This window comes from Ptychodera flava, chromosome 7, assembly GCF_041260155.1.
Source record: "Ptychodera flava strain L36383 chromosome 7, AS_Pfla_20210202, whole genome shotgun sequence".
In the NCBI taxonomy this organism is placed as follows: Eukaryota; Metazoa; Hemichordata; class Enteropneusta; family Ptychoderidae; genus Ptychodera; species Ptychodera flava.
In genome coordinates this window covers 24,883,035-24,905,696 of record NC_091934.1, presented here as the reverse complement: position 1 = coordinate 24,905,696, position 22,662 = coordinate 24,883,035, and the positions used below count along the sequence as shown (strand labels likewise).

General features: G+C 39.2%; 2 protein-coding genes across 2 annotated transcripts; both read right to left on the bottom strand.

Annotated features, from left to right (window-relative positions):
• Nucleotides 1-15,098: 15,098 nt before the first annotated feature.
• Nucleotides 15,099-15,464, bottom strand: LOC139136397 (uncharacterized). The gene has a single exon (XM_070704121.1). The coding sequence runs from the start codon at nucleotides 15,462-15,464 to the stop codon at nucleotides 15,099-15,101; it is 366 nt and encodes a 121-aa protein (XP_070560222.1).
• A 47-nt stretch (nucleotides 15,465-15,511) lies between these two features.
• LOC139136396 (uncharacterized) lies at nucleotides 15,512-16,594 on the bottom strand. The gene has a single exon (XM_070704119.1). The coding sequence runs from the start codon at nucleotides 16,592-16,594 to the stop codon at nucleotides 15,512-15,514; it is 1,083 nt and encodes a 360-aa protein (XP_070560220.1).
• Between the last annotated feature and the right edge of the window lie 6,068 nt (nucleotides 16,595-22,662).

Genomic DNA, 22,662 nt, shown 5'->3' with positions numbered 1-22,662 from the left:
ATATTTGGTATGATCGGAGACCTTATGGTACCATATGCCGTACGTCATTAAATATGCACATTTCTAATTTTGGCCAAGCCAACAGAGTTAGAGGTCTGATTTTTGGTATATAGGGACAACTATTGGATACATTGTTTTTACAACTATCACGTGACCTTGATGACCTTTTGTCCTCAAATATACATATGTGTCCATAACTCAGTAACCAAGAGTCCTATGCGCTTCATATATTGTACCTTATGATGTCACATGCAGTACCTCATTAATTATGCACATATCTAATTTTGAGCTAGCCAATAAACCTAGTGTTCTGATTTTGGTTGACATATGTAACATAAGGAACGAAAGTTTTGCTGCAAAAAAGACGTGTAACCGTGATGACCTTTGCCCTCTCTGATGACATTTGCCTTCTTTTTCCCACTCAGATAAGATTGCTTTGGCCCCGGCATTGCTGCTTGCAGTTATATTTCTATATATACGTTTCACTTGTGGTGTTTTTTGTACCATCGTGCGTTTGAAGTCCTCGCTTCACCTACAGTATTACTTCAAGGTGACAGGCTTACTATTAAAGTTCAGTATCATGGCACTGAGTTGTGCCACAGAGTAACATAAACAGAGTGGCAACACTTGCATGCCTTTTGTTCCATGGTCGTCTCGGTAGACTATGGCTTTCATCTATTAAAATGAGCTTCAAAGGTGTTAAACTTTTTGGAGACTTTGTTTGTGGTTGATAATACACGAGATTATGCGAAACATACGACGAGATGGCATCGTACTGCCAGTCGCGTAGCAACCATAGTTACTTTGTGAGCTCTCAGGCCAGAAACACTGCTTCACGCCAATCAAAACATAACACGCCAGCAGTTTCATAAACATGTCCTTTCTTGACGCACGTGTAAAAGACGGTATGAACTGACCGTAAACCATTGAGTAAAACCAGACAGTATCGATAAAAGACTTTTAAATTTGGTTCAAACACACTCATTATATATTCATAAAAATATGAGAGGAATTTTTAAAACGGTAAAACCCACTTTCCTGAATCAAAACACTCCCGTTTTGTCAGACACATCAATTCCGATCAGCACAACACGACAATAACAACACAAACTTAATCGAACATACTTTCGCTTAACAATTGGTGACAATCCGAAAATTACCGAAGGGTGCATGGTCGGCACTCTTCGGAAAAGAGAGCCAAGAGCTTCGTGAGGCGAGGCAAACATGGATTGCTTACGTAACCGCTTCACGCCTAAACAATAGGTGTTGCCACTCTGTCAATGTACTCTGTGGTTGTGCCCACGATGAAAACCACCTGTTTTGCCTACTAATAACTGTTAGTCGCTGCCCGTCCTGAATGTAGTCTTCTATAGCTGCAGTAATCAGTCAACATATAATACCCCACGCCTTATTCATTTTATATAAACTTATAAAATCATATTCCGAGCCGCAAAATTGTTGACTTTCGATCCGATATACAGGCTGATCTTTGAATCGCACTGGCGCATCCACGTTTATTTGCCCAATAAGCTTACTACTCTGCAAAGGGTGGGTAGATGGAATTCCTGGGCCAAAAATGAACACCGGGGCGAATTTTTTGTGAATCCATGTGAAACCATAAACATTTATCAGTTTTGTTATATACTCCGAAATTGTAAGTTTGATCAAAATCGAGGACACATTCGAGGGCTATGCACACTGTCCATGTGTGCACACGCGGCCGACCAACGGTGAATATCAGCGTCAGCGGCATAGCTATGGGCTCGTAAATCGGCGGTTTGGGGGCCTGGACTATGATTTTATAAGTTTATATCACAAGTAAATGTTGTGGAATATTAAGATATCGACCTATTACTGTATTGAATAGGCCAATTTCGTGACATGCAGTGCTAGAAGAATGATGGGCAGGACGGGCAGTAATTAGTAGGACCGTTTCTTTGAATACTGTTCGATATTAAGTGACGGTAAAACTTTTGGGTGGTGCACGTGACCGGCGGCACTGAAACAAAATGGGTTGACAAGCAGATAATTTAGGTTTTCGTTCAGTATTGTTACCATTTGTCCATTGTGGTATCACTACCATAAATAGATGGATAAGGTCAACACAGCTGGTATTTCATAGTACCCTAATAAAAGATGGATATACAGCCACACTTCACTAATGCCAACAATAATAAAAAAACATGTATATACATAGCGAAACATGTGCCATCCTCTGTGGTTTGTTTCTCAAATTAATTGGAAAATTCAGTCATTTATGCTAAAATAAAGTCATCTGCCACTTTGAAATTTCTGTACACGGGGTTTGCAAAACTCATCTCTTCAATCGAAAGTCGGGCGATTCCATGGTTCTTTGGGGCACTTAAGTGTACTGCGAGCTTAAGGAATTTGGTTATATTCGCGATCTTTTATTCAAAATTATTTCTTCTAGTGCAAATGCACATAATTTACGCTGTTGGCAATACTGGCCGCTCATAAACAAGACAATAAACTCAATATGTGTGCATCTTTACTTTTATTGTCAAAGTACCACCGACATCCACAAAATACAAAATGGTTCAGTCCAGGTATTTGCAACTCTGACATCCGACTGGTCAACAGGAAATCAACCATAGGTGTCTTTTGGCACGTGTATACGCCAGACAACTAGGCGACGGTAATCCGCACCACTTATCACCATCAGGAAGGTACTCCCCCCTATAGCACTGGCGATCCCGCTCCCAAGGCACTGCGTCATTCGACCGCATTGTTATTGTAGTTTCCTGCATAAAATTAACAGCTGAGTTAACTGGTCAAATCTTCTTGGCAGTTCCTGTCATGAATATCAGCGTGCCAGTCACGCCCATCCCTTGTTCTAATTGGACGATAGCTGACGCCGGCCGTGGTTAAAAGAAATCCTGGTTTAGCAGTGCCGAAATTCCCCTCAACTAACTTAGAATTTAAATTAGGAAAAGATAGCAGAAAAAATCCGTCTTACAACTAATTAATGAGTGTGCGTGGAGTAGATTACAAAAGAAGTGTAAACGTCCAGGAAATTGGTTTCAGCGTTGCCTTTTTTGAGAATTTGGCTTGCGTTTCGCCAAACCGTCTATGTCATATATGTTTTTTGTCTCGATCCGGTAATAGAATATTTGAAAGATTCATTGAAGGTATTTTGTAGCAAACTTTTGAGTCTTTCGCTTTCAAGTTGCATCCTATCTTCACGAACGTCCAGATGATTTTATTATCAGATCTGTTACATTATGCGTATTTCAATAAAATTTAGCTCACAGTTCAACGCCTCATCGTATCCGATGACGGTTACCCTAAAAATAATGCGATTACATACTTATTGAATGAAGAGTTTTTGTGCTTTCAGTCGGATGTAGAAGAATAAGTATAGTTTATTAGAATGTAAAAATATTCTCGCGATCTTTTTATTTCCGAGATTACATTGTTTTACCATGAGTACAATGATCTATCGCCAAGGTGACATGCAAATGATTACAAAAAACTTCAATATACAAATCGAATTAAATTGAATTCGGTTCGATATGTGCGTTGTTTACCAATCATTTGCTGATTTTCAGTCTAGTTAACTAGTAAATAATTGTCTTGTGCAGTTCCGACTTAAAAAGGAAGTCAAGTATTAGGCGCGCTGATTACCTAATTGCTGGCGGTGACTACGGCAGCAATCTTCGCTGCCCTTCCCGTTCCAGTGCGAACATGTCAATGTTTATAATGTACGTCATTGGGACTGGCTATGTGATGATTGCAAAGTCAAATCTCCCACACGTAGATGACTTCAAACTTCAACTGCTTTATAAACACGAAATCGCGGTTTCCAATTGATTCTCGACAAAATCCATGGTAGCTTTAAAGCTTTACACCAATCCTGCATTAGCAGGGGTCATTTTATGGAGAATGTTTTATGAGATGACGGAAATTAATCCTTGTTCGTTAACGACGCGATTACTTAACGCTTTGAGCCTTCTATATTGCCTTTCTTCAAATCATACGGCTTTCCAGACTGAGCTAAGTGTAGCTTTAGGTTCTGAATTTATCAGTATGGCGACTGCAACGGGCCTTTTGATCAGATTCAGCTCAGCAATCAACGCAAAGGATCGCATCGCATACTGTATACTGCTTTGCTGAATTTGAACAGTTGGGATAGGGGTCGATCGAGCCCGAGCATCCCGTAGTCGTTTAGGATTAGCTAAATGCTAAATAAATTAACTCGACCTTAAAGGCAGGGGGAGCCTATAAATACCCCCTATCTCCCTGGGTATTCATAATCCAACATGAGTGGCACATGATAACATCGTCAACGAATGTTCCCGAAAATCTGGAGCTTTCAACAACCATGGCGTAAATTAAAGCATTGTTCAAACATATTACGTTTTGTGAATACTTGTGGCATCACCTTGTTGGCGAAATTCTCTCATTTTGTCCATTTTAAGTTGATTCTTGATGCCAAAACTGCTTCGATGCTGTGTTCGAAGCGTCCAACAAACAATAGATGAAAGCATTCAAACAGCTGCCAATCACGAGGGGACGCGCAAAGGTGCAAAACGATCAAACATTTGTTGTGTACATCCGATCGATTACGATGTCAACAATGAATAAACGATTCTTACAACTGAGCAAAATACTTGACCAACGGTTACTGAACACGAGTCTCAGATGAGTTCAGACACAAACGGACTATTTCATGGTTTCAAGCAGATTGCCTCTCCCTGTTTGTTTGTTGATCTGTGTACCTCTAGGCCTATGAATGGGTGATGTGTATGTTGACCTGCAGTACGATATTTTACGATAGATCTCTTTTGGAAGTATGTTGTCGCCTAGCCCTGCGTACGATGCCGTGTGTTCCCGGCGTTATACGGCCTCCCACCACAGCTCTGCTGATTGCCATGGACAAAACCGGCAACAATTCGGATCCAATTCGGACGGAACACGAAAAACTACTTTCTAACTGTTTTCGGCCGAAATCAACTCGATTCCGATCTACATGTATGCAGCCTACCCAAATCACTCAACCGCTCACAGACTGCGAAAAAATGCTCTCGTGACGTCCAAAACCGTTGTTTGCTGGCGATGCACGGTCAATGGCCCATGCAGTGGACGGCCATTGGATACGTTCACGCCACGATTATACAGGTGCCCATGAGCTGCATTTTTTTCTGTCGGGTCGGGGCGATGAAACTAAATCGCGATTGTTTCATCTCTGTCAGATTTGACCAAAAAGAGACACTTGACATAGATTATAGCATCAAATGTTGACCGTTCAGACTGAAACATGATAAAAGGTTTGAAGATCGCCGTGATGTCGTTCTTTTTTATACGTTTTTCTGAGCTTGTTTTTTACTAAATTGCTCTAATATTATCTGACGTTTTTTTTGAAATCTTAATCAACTTTTCTTTCCCAACCAGGGCACAACATTACCTTTTTTACTTTCATGGTAACCTAGGATGATTAAATCGCAGATTAATAGACTCTTATGTTCTTCCTCGATTGTCTGTGACTGATTTTGCTATCCCATATCGATATTGCGTTCGCACTCAGGTGTCTTGAAACTTACGTCATTCACTGAAATAGTTTTCGGACAAACTCAAGAAATTTGACAACTACTAACGAATATTTGGCAAAATTTACAGAGACTAGCAATAATAATTATGGTCATTTTACCGTCCTTTAGCTAAGCGGACTCGCTTGGCGGAAGCAGTATATAACGATCTGAGTTCCATATTTTTACCTACCGTGTGAGTGTAGTATTCGAATGAGTGAGATCATAATCTTACGCTGTTCCGAGTGGCCTGGAGATTTTTTATAATATACAATAAATTGACCTTATCAAAATTACTGTTTTACATTGCTTGGATATTGATATTTTTTCCGTACGTTTTGACTGTTGATTTGAAGTCTTTTGATTCTCCATTGGCAGCAGCACATGTACGGTTACAACCGTCATGTGATGACCGGAGTGTGCTTGTAAAGTTGTCGGCAAGTTGTCGGAAGTTGTATTTAGAGGCTGTAGTTCGGGACTTTCAAGATGAACAACACATTATACATTTCCTACATCTTTGAAACGGGGATTACGGTAATCTTTCATGTGATGAACTTTTTTTGAACATCTTTGCAATGTTTTCCCACGATGAGTGTGAGCTGATTCTTTGTTCGTAAAAATCGTCAGAAATGGTCCAGTGACCGTGTTAAAATAGACACAGATGTAAAATCATTGCGAGGAAAATAGTAAGAAATTCACGTAGCAATATTTGCTGTACAGTCGTATTTCTGAGCAGGAATAATAATTTTTTACACGTTGTGTATAAGAACAGCAAGCAGGTGTTCGGCGGTCAATTGCTTCTATCATAATGATCTTGATCGCATCTGTTTGGCGAGAAGACAGCAGGTAATTATAATCTCGCAAAATTATTGATATCATGTCTTTGTGTTGAAAATTTTCGATCGGAGGCAGCTCAAATCAACAGCCGTGATATATTCGGAATCGTGTTCTCACTGGACACCGAACTACCTGCTATCAACAGTACGTTATGTACCATCGGCGGTAACACATTGGTCGTAATCTTGTCTAATTCTGCCCCGCCGTTTGTACCGTCCAGAAATTTCAAAGCTAGATTTTTTCACCCTGACATATAATACAGCGACCTTGCACACTAATGATCATTCCACTGTTTCTGTTGGGGTTTGTTGGTTTTTTAATTTGCTCCGTGGCCCCGGTAAGATTTTTTCAATACGATACACAGTTTGAAATTTTTTCAAGGTAAATTTAGTATATTCCCAGTTTGTGGGGTAAAGTTTTCTGGAGTGAAAGTTTGAGTTGACGCTGATAGAGTAGACGTCGAGCCCGGCACAGTTGACTGGATCCGTCGGTTGGGGTCGTTTAGTCAGAAACCTGCAGAGTTCTGTATGATCACCGTTCGGCATTCGGGTGGGTTTTTTTTGGTCAAAGTAACCGTAACAATATACGCCAGATTCCTTGTGTTGTTTTTGTCACAGTCATACGCGTATACGGACGGTTTTTGATTAAAAACGGTAAAAATATCCAGTGTTCGTAAATGCGTGCAAAATTTATTCAGTGACTGTTTACGCAGCAGTCGTAAATATCTCTAGGATTTACCACCACGTAACAACTGTAAACACCGCATCAACAGTCCATACGAAAGTTTTGTGCTGAATCGAGGGAGATAACAATTGCGGTAGAAAAGGTCAGTCCATCATCCGTCAAAGTTGTTGATCGGAAAAATCTTCACTGAGCGCCAACTACATGAGTGGCTGTTATAGTTGTACACGTAGTTCTGTGGGCTTTCCACGTCCTTGTTACGAGCTATGTTCAAAGTGCGTCAAGCTACGAATATTTTCATGTATAGAGTTACAGGCATCGGTGAAGTACCGGCTACATTTTGTTCAAAACCCCTGTCTGTTTGTTCCTCGTATTGTTTTTTTGTGTCCCTAACGTCGACTGGCTCTATGTACGTACAAACATAGCAGTCGGGATTAAGATTTCCTGGATAAATAAATACACTCATCGTTTATTCAGCCTCTGACGCAAAGATACAAACTGTTTTACATGTGCCACTCCTAGGCCCTGGGATCGATTTCCATACCTTTAAAGTTCATGAGACAATTGCAGGCTTGCAAAACAATTGTTTGACTTTGTCGTATATATAAATTATTGTTTTAATTTCTGCAGAAACATAATTTCTACATGATCGGTTAAAGTGATTCACGTTATGATGGTGACAGATTGTTTCTTTGAACAGGAACAAAAGTTCCGTTTTAATGAGGTAATGAAAGTGTAAAGAAGATTTATTTCCATCCTGCCCTATGTTACTCTGGTTATTTGCATGTGGTACATGGGCGGACGGTATGTCAGTAATGGAAATACTGCCAAATGAAGTACCTTTCGATACCAACCTGTGCAATTCCGGCTGTCTGAATCCAGTCTGTACCCAGGAGAACATGAACAGTAAAAACCACCATAAACATTGTGACATTGGTGTTCACAACCACCATTTTGATCTAGACATTCATCAATATCTGAAGGTAAGAACATATAAAATTGAATCAGTCTATAACACCTACGGCAAAAAAACTGTCTGCCAATATATCATATTAATTAAAAAACTTGCCAGGAAGGTTTGTTCACTTCTGATCGTCAAAACACAAGAAGTATTAATATGATAACACTATAACAATTATATCATACAATATCAGCGTGCCGGTCACGCCCATCCCTTGTTCTGATTGGACGATAGCTGACGCCGGCCGTGGTTAAAAGAAATCCTGGTTTAGCAGTGCCGAAATTCCCCTCAACTAACATAGAAGTTAAAGCGGAGAATTAGCTTAAGAAAGCAGAAAAATCGGTGTGAACAACTAATTAATGAGTAATGCGTGGAGTAGATTACAAAAGTAGTGAAAAACGTAAGGAAGTTGGTTTCAGCGTTGCCTTTTTTAGAATTCGGCTTGTGTTTCGCCAAACCATCTGTGTCATTTTTGTTATCTGCATCGCTTCCACTGCTGTAGCCAAATACGCGAGCTATATATGTTTGCCGTCAAAGATACTAGGTCCCGGGCACCGAATTTCGTTCTACGACGATCGTTCAAGATGTTAGTACGCTTCTCCTGTTTGTGCCTTCATACACTACGGAGAAAGCGACGTTACTTTTAAATCCACACAAGCAAATGTTAAATATACAAGCGAATGTTAAATATAACAGCAAGGCAGCTGGGTATACACTTGATTTGGGTACAAATCGCTCCATAGAGTACTCGCCTAGCGATTCCTGGAATATGTTGCTCGTTGTACCGAAGTTCGTGTCGACCCAGATGTGACAGGGGTTGAGCCCGTTAGCATTCTACGCTCACAAGACATACACTTTTTTCCGCAAACCATAAAGATGCAACTGATTTACATCCCATAAAGTTAGTGACAATGTTACATTATCGATATTCTGTCTAACGGTACCTTTTATTCTTTCGTCATCTCCAATCAGTTGAGTAATTTAGAGGTTTCTTACCTTCTGCATAGTAGTAAGCCTTGAAGCCAATATTCTGTCTTTTATAGTCCGATATGAAATGTACTTTCATGTGGTTGCTTGGAGACCTAATTATATTCTTTGTGCCATTACGTGATTCATCTCTTCCACAGAAGGAACCAAGTTCCGTCTCATCTCCATATACCTAGGATAAAACAGATTTCCTGATCAGAATTTGTGCGACATTTGGTCACGTTTAAAAGATCCAATGCCCCATACGCTAAGGGAAGAAGACGTCGAATTCATCCTGGATATATTGATGTGGATCGATTTTTGCTCAGTTGCTAATATTCAATACATGTGCGATGACTTTCAAATGTTATCGAAAACTCTGCTGTTCAAGCGGAAGATTATGTAAACAAGCATTCAAGATAATGTAGCAATTTCAAAACGATGAATTAAATACATTAACTGCTAAATGATTCACTTCTTACTTTCACTGATGGCCATAATTCTGTAAAAAAAGTTCGGCTGTTCGATGTCGAATTCCACAATTGCCAAGGCAGCACGTAATCCCATGGTGATTTCGATATTCCAGAATATGTCCCGTTGGTATTTATGAGGGTTTTTCGGACTCGGCAACCATCCATTTAGACCGGATAAGGTGTAGCTCTTACAACAGACGAAAGAGACCAGCAGTGAACAAATGGCGAAATAGGTGACTGTTTTTCCTTCATACCTATTTGGAAGCAAGTAAGGTTCGGGTGTCTTAGTATGACAGCCTAGTAAACACTCAAAATAGTCTTGATAAGGAGTACGTTTATTTTTTACTCATAATAGGCTGCTCTTAGTGAAAAAAGAAAGAGTGAAAGAGATAGCAGGATTTTTCTTTCATCTCTTCTCTGTAATATGTTTTGTACACGAACAGTAATCGAAAGTATATCATTAAATACATGTTAATGTACATATATAAATATATATATATATATATATATATATATATATATATATATATATATATATATATAATATATCACTGTGTACGACAATGCGCGTTCACAGTGTTACATTTGCATGTGTAAACAATACCTATTAGAGAAGTTTAGTGACACGTAATTACGTTTCATCATTACACTTGACGTCTCCATCGTGTGATAACAAGACGCATACCTGTGGCTCAGACGTTCGGAATAGAATACCATGGAATGGATAAAACCTCAAATCAAAATGTCACAAATATCATTACGCTGTACGTGTTGTCAGTGTATAATATTAGGCAATGTGCTTGATATACAACAATATACTCACATATACTGACTATCTATATTTTCTAATATATAATATACGCGCATGCATACTGATAAAATGCACAAGTACAGTGTACATTTGATATGCAAAGGTCTGCATTATGTATACTCTTGTTCCTATATACATTGCGTATATCAACGTATTGAAATGTTCAATTTGCAGAGATATACGTAACACACACAACAAATTTATGTTCAATATACGTCATTGTACGTAAAAATACTGAACGTATATCAAGCATTTTGCCAAGTGGATCCGGTGGTCATTATTATCAGTGTTACGTTTGCACGACCTTCTATATAGAAATCTGACTTATTACTTTTTTATGCTCCGTATTTTGAAAGCTTTGTGAAATCTAAAAGTGTTCAAGTCATTCAAAAATATATGCATGAGGGTAAAATATGATTGTCTCTGAAGCTGAAGCCTTCATCCCTATCCTGATCTGCAACTCCAATCACTGATCGGGAGATTACGCAGTCAACAACAACCTAGATTCTTCTCTACGGGTTCATATCTGCCGACAAAAGTTCTTGTGAAATATCATTAAAAAAATCTTATAAAAATCGGTAAACAAACTGAAAACTTCTGTCAGCTGCTCGGCAACAAGACAAGTCTATGATCGACCGTGTATGCTAGCAGGCTAACCATCTACATATACCATTAAGGCTCGCTTCTACCTAGACGCAAAGACAGAAACTTGGTGGTACTTTCTTCAACAACGGTTCAGACCATGGTGTCGACTATCTTGTTCTTTCTCAGCGATGTCTTTATTTCATCATTTTTCATATCAGTTGCGATATTATCCCTACTTTCTCTCCAAGCGGTGGGGGCAATTCATTTAAAGTATCTGTCGTTGTTGTTTGCTTCCGTCGTTCAGAAAGTTGACATTACATGACAATCTTTTTCGGGTCTCTCGAAACTATCATAAATCATGTACAAAGCATACAGTGTCACAGCATACGACCCTGGGACCTTGGAACCCGTTCGCACACGCTCATTTAAGCTCTGGTCAAAGTCCAACGCTTTTACATGAAAACCAATCGCATGCCCAAGAACTTCGCTGTCGATCATCGGCGGAGCGCAGGGCCAGGCTAGTTCGAATGACGAGATATGGAAATGACAGAGTATCCCCGGAACTCATAATCCTAATCGAAAGTCCAACGCTCTGGCATGCCCACGAACTTTGCGGTCGATCATCGGCGGAAGACAGGGCTAGGCAGGTTTTAAAGGACGAGGTTTTATTTACAATCTCCGACGTCAATCTCAATCTCGTACATTTATTGCTTTCCATAATTTTTCGTTTTTCTTCGTAATTTAAAAGAGCGCAGAGAAGACCCAAGTCAATTTCTTCGCCTTTCCATCGTGTTTTCATAAAGACAAACTTTTCATTTCGTGTCTACGTTGGTATTTACAGAAGTAGCCGAACACTTACCTTACAGAGGAAAACGCCATTACTGTCGGAAGCAGCTTTTCGTTACCTTTAGAGATCCGTGCAAGACAAGCTCATAAAAATCTTGTAAACCGAATGCTCGACTAATATTTAGTGCAGGCTGAGAAAATTCTGTTGAATGTGCGTGAGAAGGTAGACGGAACAAGTCGTTGGAAGAACAGGCATAGGACACACAGACAGTGGACTTTGAACGAAACGTCAATGGCTCCCTGATTTATAGCCCTTTAGCCAACTTTCCGTGTCAGCTAACTGCTTTGTAAACGTGCATGCAATCTCGTCGAGTAGATTAAGCTAATCTCTATTTATTACTTGCTGCTCGTACCAGAAGTTGAAAGAGTTTCAGTGTAAATGGAGGGCATTATTCAGCTGTACCTTACCTGGCGACGTTGCTGACAAAATATAGTACAGAGTCTTCTACTTCGGGTCATTGCCCTTTTTGGTGACACCATGTAGAAAATGCACGATTAGAAGAGTTTGAAACTTGCAATTTTCTTTACCGGCATGACACAGATACTTTAATTACTTTGATTTATAGATTGGTTCGTCCAGGTTCCACTGTTATTTCTGGTAAATGTACGGTCTGTTCTTTGTTGTCCAATTCACATCAGGCGTCTCATTTCACCGTCATTCATTCTCTCATTTTGTTCACCCTCAAACCTTCGTCCCCGCCAACATCATGGAAGGCATGTGGATACATACCAAGCGAAGATTGGACCAGATCGTCATAGTTATTTGCTAGTTATCTTTATTAGTACATGTGGCGGACGCGTTTGGGCAATAAAGGCGAGGCTTTGATGTCACTTTTTAACACATTTCAGTTCTTTATCCATTGAGTAAACAGCCCCTTTAAAAGACGCAACACTGCACATAACAGCCTATGTGCCCAATTTTTGAGACGGTCTAAATGTTAATGACACGTCAAAGGTTACTACTCAGGAGGCCGCCTCCCATGATGTGTGACACTGGGAATGCACAAACCAGACGTAAGCACGAGTTGTAAATGCTAGTGGCAGTATATGAACCCAAACATAAGACATAGACAGCTGATTTTGTGAGCTGCTGTATTGTGTCATGTTCAACGATTAATATTCACATTTTCGATTACACTAGCGATGAAATATTGCAATCATTCATATTTAGTGATGGAAAACGTTTACATGACAACGGTCAACAAATACCGTTGGCATTGTATAAAAGGCAGCAAAAATGACAAAATTTAACAGTAAATGTCAAACACGAAGTATTCAACGTAAAATAAGATCCTCAAAAACTACACTTCTTGAGTAACCGTGCAAATACAACAAACAAACTATTAAACAATAATAAACCTGCACAGCAAACGTAAAAATTAAAAATAAATAGAAGCTGAACAAAATGCGTAAATCAATTTAAAATCATCACAAGTTAGTGTTATATATCAACCATTTCCTGCAGATCATTATCAATCTTACCTTTCTATGGAAATCTACACCCCCTTATTGCAAGTTGTCCTTGTGGAGTACAGGGTATAGGTAGTGCTTCACATGCGAAAGGTGTTGGTTTCGAGTCAAGGCAGGGTATTTGTAATTACGAAAAAACATATTATCATATACCTACATTCACGTGCCTGTGTAAAGCTATGGGAAAAAGCGCCCTCAGATCCGTGCATTTTTTTTACGTATCACGACCCGGCCTGGTGCCCAAATATAGACAAACGCGTGCATTTCTGAACTATCTCGATTCTGGTTACTACGCGCGTTGCTATCCGCAAACGTTCCATTCGTACACAAAGCCAGCGCGAGATTTGGAAAACGTCTGCTCACTGTGCTCACTCAGATCGTAGTTGCGCGTTGCGACAGTGGAGCCGTGCCGGTAACATCGACTTTTATTTATAAATTCTAGTGAAATCCTGTGTATACTAAGTGCGTGCCTGTTCAGTATAAATTACAAGAAACTAACATCACGCTTTTGTCCTTCTTACACCTCGATTTCAGCCTTGATCTCTGTTGGTCACGTAATAATACGCATATTGCTTTGCGCGTTCTAGAATTCTGCAGGTAAAAAAATGACGTCATTATGTTCAGTTCAGTTCAGTTCAGTTCAGTTGAGGGATTAGATATCCGGTCTGGATAATTACATCCCTTGAGGACCTTTGTGCAGATGGTCGTATTGATGTTTAAAAGCGTTCACTGACTTGGCATTAACAACGGTGGCAGGCAGGCTATTCCATTTATCTACAATCCTGGATACAAAGAAATATTTCCTGGTGTCTAGCTTGACAGTTGGTTTGCTGAGCTTGAAGTTGTGTCCGCGTGTTACTGATGAGGTAGCTGGTTTAAGTGATAAATTGATACTGTCATAGTTGTTCATAATCTTGAAAGTCTCTATCATATCGCCTCTGGTTCGTCTCTCTTCTAGTGTTGTCAAGCCTAACTGGTTTAGTCTCTGTTGATAGCTCACGTTGCGCAAATCTGGGATCATCTTAGTAGCACGACGCTGTATTTTTCTAAGTGTACAATGTCTTTTTGAAGCCAGGGGGACCATGCTTGGATGGAGTACTCTAACCGTGGCCTAACGAGATGTTTGTATAAGTGCAACATAATATCTTTAGATTTCAGTGTCATTGTTCTCTTGATTAGCCCCAACATGCTGTTTGCTTTCTTTGCAGCTTGAATACACTGTTGTGATGGCTTTAGATTTGAGTGGATGATAACACCAAGGTCCTTTTCTTCACTGGAATGCTTGAGTGGAATATTATTCATGGTATATGTATGGGAAGGGTTATTGTAGCCAATGTGCATAGATGAACATTTAGAGACATTAAAACTCATTTGCCAGTTCTGCGACCAGGTACACAGCTTATCGAGATCACGCTGTAATTCTTCAGCATCAGAGTCGTCATATATTGGCCGGTATAACTTTGTATCATCCGCAAATTTCTTTATTGATGAATGTATTCCACAATCAATGTCGTTTATGAATATCAAGAAAAGCACAGGACCCAATACAGAGCCTTGTGGCACACCACTTGTGACATCCTTCCACTCAGACGCGTTGCCGTTGATTGCTACTCGTTGCTGTCTCTCTGCAAGCCATCCTGTATCCACTTTAGTACAGAACCATTGATGACAACGTAGTTTATTTATAAGCCTCCCATGTGGTACCTTGTCAAAAGCTTTGGCAAAGTCTAAGTAAATAACGTCCACTGGTACTCCATCATCAGCATTCTGGGTAATGTCATCTAAGAATTCCAATAAATTTGACATATATGATTTCCCTTGGCGAAAACCGTGCTGCGAGTTGCTGATCAATTTATTTTGTTCCAGATGCTGAACAAGTTTATCCCTGATGATTGACTCAAGAATTTTACCACAAATTGACGTTAAGCTGATAGGTCTGTAGTTGCCAGCATCAGACTTTTTCCTTTTTTAAAGACAGGTGTAACATTTGCTCTTCGCCAGTCATTTGGAACTTCACCAGTTGAAAGTGAATGATTGAAAAGCAGAGTTAGTGGTTTGGTAATTTGCTGAGCAACTGTAATTAAAATTCTTGGAGACACTTTATCTGGTCCAGGTGCTTTGCTTGGATGAAGCTGTGACAATTTCTTTGCAACATCATCTTCAGTAACATTAATTTTAACAAGTCTGTCTTGATCCTCACCGTTGAACATTATTATTGATTCAGGCATATGTGAAGTGTCTTCATTAGTGAAAACGGAGACGAAGAAAGTGTTCAGGACATCAACCATTGATTCAGCAGTAGAGTGGATTTTGTTGTCTTTATCAATCAGTGGGCCTATAGTTTCCCTTGACCTTGCTTGGAGCGAGCGTACGCAAAGAAAGCTTTTGAGTTTTCCTTTACATGCTGGACAAGGTTTTTTTCATAAAGTATCTTCGCCTTCTTTACTTCTCTGATAACTTTCCTTTGTTGATCTTTGTAGTTTGAATAACTTTGTTGGTCTCTCATTGATGAATATCTACGCCAGAGTTTTATTTTCTTCCTTATGTCACATAATAGATTTCTGGTCATCCAGTGTGGTCTGTTACGGTTCTTACGTGGTTTCATAGGAACACAAATATTAGTAAATCTGTTTAAAGTCTTGAGCATGTAACACCACATATCACTGGCAGACTTTCCCTGAAACTCCGCTTCCCAATCCACATCCTTCAACAGGTTTTGCAGCTTGTGGAAATTTGCATTTTTCACATCTGGGATGAGACCTGTTACTTGTTGTTTATCAGCTTGTGCAGTAATGTCAAAGTCAATCATACAGTGATCACTATTCCCCAAGCAGCCAATAGAGGTTACATTTTCAATTATACATGGTACATTAGACAGGATTAGGTCAAGACAATTGTTTCCACGTGTAGGAAAGTCAACATATTGAACCAGGAAATTGTCTTGTATTGTGTCCATAAAGTCTTCTCCATGTTTGTCTGATAGCTGTGTCGGCCAGTCTATACCAGGAAAGTTAAAGTCACCGACAATAATTACATCTTTAAGAGCCGCTTTCACGATGAGATCATTCAGTTTTTTATTATTGTCAGCACTACTGTTAGGTGAGCGATAAACTACACCAAACAAAAGTTTTGGTACATTTTGAGCAGTAGTGATTTCGCACCATACTGAGTTTGTGTACTGAAATTCCTGCAAACTTGAATCTTCTGATACAGTATATTCTTCTCTGATGTACAGTAAGACACCACCGCCTCTCCCATGCTGTGTGTCAGTTCTATCTTGTCTTATTGGTCTATGATACCCTGGTATGCAAAGTTCATCATTTATTATCTCTTGATGTGTCCATGACTCAGTTATTGCAACAATGTCATAATTCTTGTCTTCAAGTAAAACCTTGAGTTCCTCTTTTTTATTCAGCATACTTTGAGCGTTGGTGTACAAACATGACAGTTAACTTTTAGCAGGCTTGCAATTTAGTTGACTGTTATTCCTGGCTGGACGGTTTTTGATAATTGGCACATTCCATTCACGAAAATATAAATTGTCTGTGACATATTCTTCATTTACTTTAGCATTTAGTTCAACATCCAATAAATTAGTATCAACACTATTTACATTATTTACATGGGCATCGTTCTCCTGTGTTAATCGTTTTTTACAGGGCTACTGCCACTCTTGTCCATCTCAACAATTTTTCCACGTCGTATTCCAAAGTTAGTTTCACCTGCCTGGATTCTCCTTGCCAGTTCCTTTTTCAATGCTTGATCCTGTTCTTGCTGTAATTTAGTTAGGTCTGGTGTGATGTAGATACTGTTAAAATCTTCAATATGGCTATCCTTTAACTTTCTTGAGTTCTTTAGAATTCTCATTCTGTTGCTTGGGTTCTTTAATATCACTCTAATTGGCCTCATATGACTTTCGCCTCTCTTTATACCAATATGTTGCGCTGCATAATCATTCTCAGTTATATCTGATAGCTCAAGTTCATCAAATATGTCAGCTACAGTTGGTTTGTCATCTCTTTCACTCTCCTTACATTTCTTTATAATTACATTGCCTCTTCTCTTTTCTCTCTCCATTTCTTCACGAACACACGTAGGTATAGTGACCTTGATTTCGTCTACATTTGTCTTGACATCTGACATGTTATCAGTTAATGTGTTTACAGTTTCATCAAAATGCTCATATCATTTTCCATCTTTCTTTGTCGTTGTTCAAATATACTCATAGTTCTCAAAATGTTCACTGCACAAGAGTTGCATTTGTTGCAATACCAATGGACAGAGCTGCTTCCATCGTTTGCATATTCGGCAGGAACTTGTATGTAGCCTTGTCAACTCCTTCACACGTGGTGTGATGCCAAAAACTACATATGCCACAAACAATGGCTTCATCTTTGTCACTAACCTCTTTTTGCATGTACCACAAGGAGAAGATGTGGACGTCGTTGCGGGTTGAGTGGATGTTGACTTTGACCTCTCCGAAGTTGTTTTGGCTACGCCTCCACTTCGCGTGTTCACGGTATACTTTGTTATCCTTGTAGCAGCGGCCATCTTGATTTCTGTCGCACATGTGACTGCCGAGGTCGTTTACTTCTGACACAGATATTTCTACAGCTTGTCGTCGAAGGCCACTAAAAACAACTCAGCTAGTTCACGAGGTTTCATAGGCTTACTGAACTGGTAAAAGACTGGTATCTACATCAATACAAGTTTTTTAGCAAGCAAAACCAGGAGCGACCTACAACACGTACCGCACTGAGGATGTATGTCAATGTATGTCAATCCGCGACGGGAAGCGGCCATCGTATTTATGAAAAATTGACACAAATGGCGATGAAGTTTTGATATCGAACGCATTTTTATCTCCTAAACAATGTTGAATATTATGTAAACTACATATTTATCATTCCATAAGGTATATGATAAAATCTTTACGGCCCTGATACGGCTTTTTCAGCCCTTGGCCGTACGGCTTACGGGTCCTCGCACGCTCGGGCCCTTCCGCCGTACGACATCGGGCCGCAAAAGCCGTATCAGGGCCGTAAAGATTATTAAAGCTCATTATCAACCCTTCTCTCCTTGTTCCACACACACAGGTATTAGGATGGCTGAAGAAGGCATTGATAGATTAAGGATGAAAATTGGGTCACTGTTTTTGAATCATTACCTCCTAAGTCCCCATTTAGAACGTAACATTTGACCTCATTTCCATAGGTATACACGTCATAACTTATTGGCTATACCGCTTCTAAAATGTTGCCGATATGGATTCCGGATAAAAACGCTACACGAACTGAGCTGGTAAAGTCTCTAACCAAACATAACCATCTGTCATTTTCTCATAGGGGAGTCAGTAGGGAATAAAAATGTGTCTGTAAAACAATTCACTAGCATGATTTCTACGGTGCAATCCTGAAGTCATAAAGGTTTTTCGACAGTTGATCTTCATTAATTTTTCATTGCAGTATTTTTGTGACTTCTCTAATCCACGGCTTGAAATTACTGACTTTTATGTACAGGTCGTAGGAGGGCGCAGCCAAGATGTCCAAAGGACACGATACGGTTTAAAACTTGTCTTTGAATTTCTTTGTCCAGAATCATTAGTGAACCACCGGTGTCAGCATTGCAGGAACCGAAACCGCATGGAAAATTATGAATAATGTAATGATGACAGACTCGTATGTTTTTTTAACAACAAAGAAGCTGAAAAAAGCGTACTATCTTAAACGGTTACATATACATGTGAGTTTTAAAAAAAGTTTATCAGTTTATCGTTTACATCTGTGTATTTTAGAGAATCAGTCTCGAAAATATAAAAAAATCCAGGCCAGGTAGTTGTATAAAAATAACAATCATGACAATGAAAATAGGGTGTCATAAGCCGAACTACCCAATATTCGAAATCAAATGTTCATGTATTAAAATTACTTGTAAGGACAAAGCATGTGTCCCGAAATTCTTCAATTCTTGTACAACAAAAGTATGCCGTTTCGCATGGAGTGGTCTTAGAGAGGTGATTCAACTAGTAATAATTGCGCTTGTTACCTTGCGCTTACTACACTTCTTACTTTCACCCAGTGACCAATTAGTCAATGATGATATGATGAGTTAATATTTAATTGTGTGCAAAGATCTATGTATATTAGGTTGTTTGTTGAAAAACTGGGAAGAAGAGACAATACCTAGTATGTAACATCCATGTAAAAGAAATCGAAAGTGTTATCTATGAGAGACTAGAGTCAATACCATTTTTCTGTATCCCAACGTAGGCCACATTAGCATAGTATTACGTTTGATAGTTTGTTATGCATTGACTAATAAAGATCGCCTGCCTTGTCTCATATTAGCATGATGTTCTTTGAGTTCATCTCGTGTCTGACGAAACCCAAAAAGGTACAGCTCATAGTATGGCAAAGGGTGGTGTTACATTTGTCGCATACCGATAGCCAGGATTTGAAATAAGAGAAAGGAAAAACGTCGAATTTGAATGTAAAACTTCTTCGTGTTGACAAAAGTATTACGGACATTATATGTCACTGACACTGCTTTAACAATTATTTGTAGAGCAAGGAAAACAAACATGATGATACCTACATGCTTAAATGAGCCTGAGATTCCTTATAACATATCTGTTTTGGGAATTTCCAACTGCCTAGGTCCATAAATATTTGCAGCTATATATCCTGCCATACCAGTCAGTAAAAGACTTCGATGACCCAGCGTTCCCTTTCTAGAAAAAGCAAAGTATATGTTATATAATATGTCATGGACCATTTATATCACTACCCGGCGCAGATCATGTTATCGCTTACCATAAAATAACATTCATGTACTTCAACACATGTTTGCTGAGTCACTATCGGTATGTAAGTCTCTCTTAACACATCAGACGGCCTTCCATTTCAGGTCCTTCCAAACCTCAATGCAAAATCTTCTTCGGCTGTTTCACCAATGTCAGTATTGTTAAATGACAGACAGACTGATCGTATGTAGTTTTTAATACCAAGGGAGTATGAATCTTCTGGAGTGCTATATGTGCTTCTATCGTTACGTGGGGAAGGGATCATCTCCACAACACTGATCTTGCTTTTTGTGCTTTTAGTATTTTAAGGTTTTAGGGCAGGAAATATTGGAATTGAAAAGCCACACCTAAAAATATCACCTTACAACAATTGTATGCCTTCACCACCTACATCTATATTTTCAATAACTAACGAGTCGAATTCTAATTATCGTGTTACTTATTGGGTACACAGAATGGTCTCGTTCTGGTCTAGGTGGCACACGCCTGAAACATGCCATGCGTGCAATCTGTTCCATCAACTTGAAAAAACGACGCAAGTCATCGTTTGTAAAGTTCCCATTATCAATTTCGTCTGTTCGACAACGTTTAACACCTGTACATGGGAACATTATGGTCTTGTACCAAATTTAAATGTCGCACAAGTAATATTGAAACATCTATATAGACTAAGAACGGAGAGGTTCAATAAGTGTAATTATAGGCTAAACTTATACTAGTCCCAGGAGTCATACTGTGCCTTCAGTGCTTTTAAGAGACTCAGTATGCTTCTGTCCTGTATAGGCTGCTTCTGTTTACCAAGAAGGGCTGATCGAATATAAGGCAATCTACTGCACAGTTACTTTGGAGAATGTCTAGAAATACCAATATTTTTAATCTCCGTAGTTCGCAAAATATGCGTTTATCGGGACTGCGTGGGTGTTCGATGATTGATGAGAAAAATTTTACATCGCAGCACTCCATTTCGTGATACCTACATGCATACTTGGGCCATACACTGAAAATCATGGATAATTCCCAAAAATGACAACACATCTGATTTCCCCTGTGAGGCTGGAATCTGAATTCACCTAAATGTGGAATGTACATAATTAAATATGGTTAGATAAACATTCAATGGTCAACGTCCCTCCGTCGTCGAGCCGTTGCCGTCACAGACGATAGTTGCAGTTGCAAAAGCCAAAGGCAGAACCAGTCAGGAGTGCAAGTTACACTGCTTAAGTAGCACTGCGAAATCATAAGGGATATTTTTTGAAAGCTTTGGTATTCAAAAAACTATCGCTGGCAGCTTTCTTAGAATTTCAATCTCTGAAGTATTTTTAACGTATCCTTTTTAGACGAGATGGGCAGTATGAGCTTTGAGGTCCTTCCGACCGGCGGTTGTTGAAATTTGATCATGACATGCTTGCTCATGCGTTTCAAATCAGTTCAAGACATATTTTAAAAAACGAATTGGTCTGATCTGGTAATGACATCACACTGCACTCATTTATATATAGACTCGGTGGTGGACCATTTTACCAACAGAAATGATTCTGGGAAATAGGAAACAGATCGCGAAAAAAACAGTCACTGTCCATTGCCATCGAACTAACAGTTTCATAGGATTTCCGGGTCGTGGCTTATTTTGTGTCATTATTCTTTAGTATCTTTTCCAAGACATATAAGCTAAAGTTGATAAACTGCTATTGAATCACAAAAATATTACTTGTGTAACCAGATTAAAATGATATTGTAGTGACTGCCACAGGGCGCCATGAATAAAATGCTGTTGCCGCCCTCGCATCGTTAGGTTTCAGATGAGACTATGAAAATAACACAATTGCATTAGCTCTAGCATTCAATATCGATTGTGATTCATTCCTTTGATGTGGCAATAGTTATCAGGAAAATCAATTGCGGCTTTTTTACAGTGTTTGGTTAATCGAATGGATTTATCATCTTTCTTCCTTGCTTATGAAATTTTCGTCGTTCTGTGAACAACAGGTCGAAAAAAGAAGCTGATCTATTTGCATCACGCAACAAAAATTGAAGAAGCTTAGTTCACAGAATCTATTTAGGAATTTGCAAAGTTAAATGATCTTGTATAAGTATAAAAACACCAAATCCAAAAATTATCGGGATAAGAATAGACCCAATGCCTGGCATGCGGCTGTGACTGAGGGACGGGAACACATATTTGCCTGTCTCTCGGAAAGGATATGAGCGAAGTTAGGGCATTGACGTAAGTTCTATGCCAAAAAGCTGAGGAATTGTCATGCCGCAGACAGGACTGGAGGCATGAAGTACATCCAATATGTGGGAGATGTATTAATGAATTGGATTCGAATTCGAATTTTCATAAAACGAAAATCTGACACGTTGGCCTGCCAAAACCAATGGAAAGGTATATTGTATGTGCAGGTGCAACATTTCCGCTCATATGTTGCGTTTACGTGAAAGGAACGAATATAGCACCGGTGTTTCTGTGTTAGATACCTTGCAAAACGTAGCTGTACACTTTGTTAATGTAAATTAATTGTTGATGGTGAAATTGTATAAAGTATGCCTGTTTTGGACAAGTATATAAATAATTATTGGTATACCTGCGACATGATACAAATTTGGTTTCATTGTGTTACCAGCAGGTAATTGACTTGTGGCTAGTAAGTTGATGATTTTGTTTCTATGTTCCTCTATGTTTA

Coding starts and splice junctions, on each gene's coding strand:
- LOC139136397 (XM_070704121.1), bottom strand. CDS start 15,464: ATGGTTGATGTCCTGAACACTTTCTTCGTCTCCGTTTTCACTAATGAA.
- LOC139136396 (XM_070704119.1), bottom strand. CDS start 16,594: ATGCTGAATAAAAAAGAGGAACTCAAGGTTTTACTTGAAGACAAGAAT.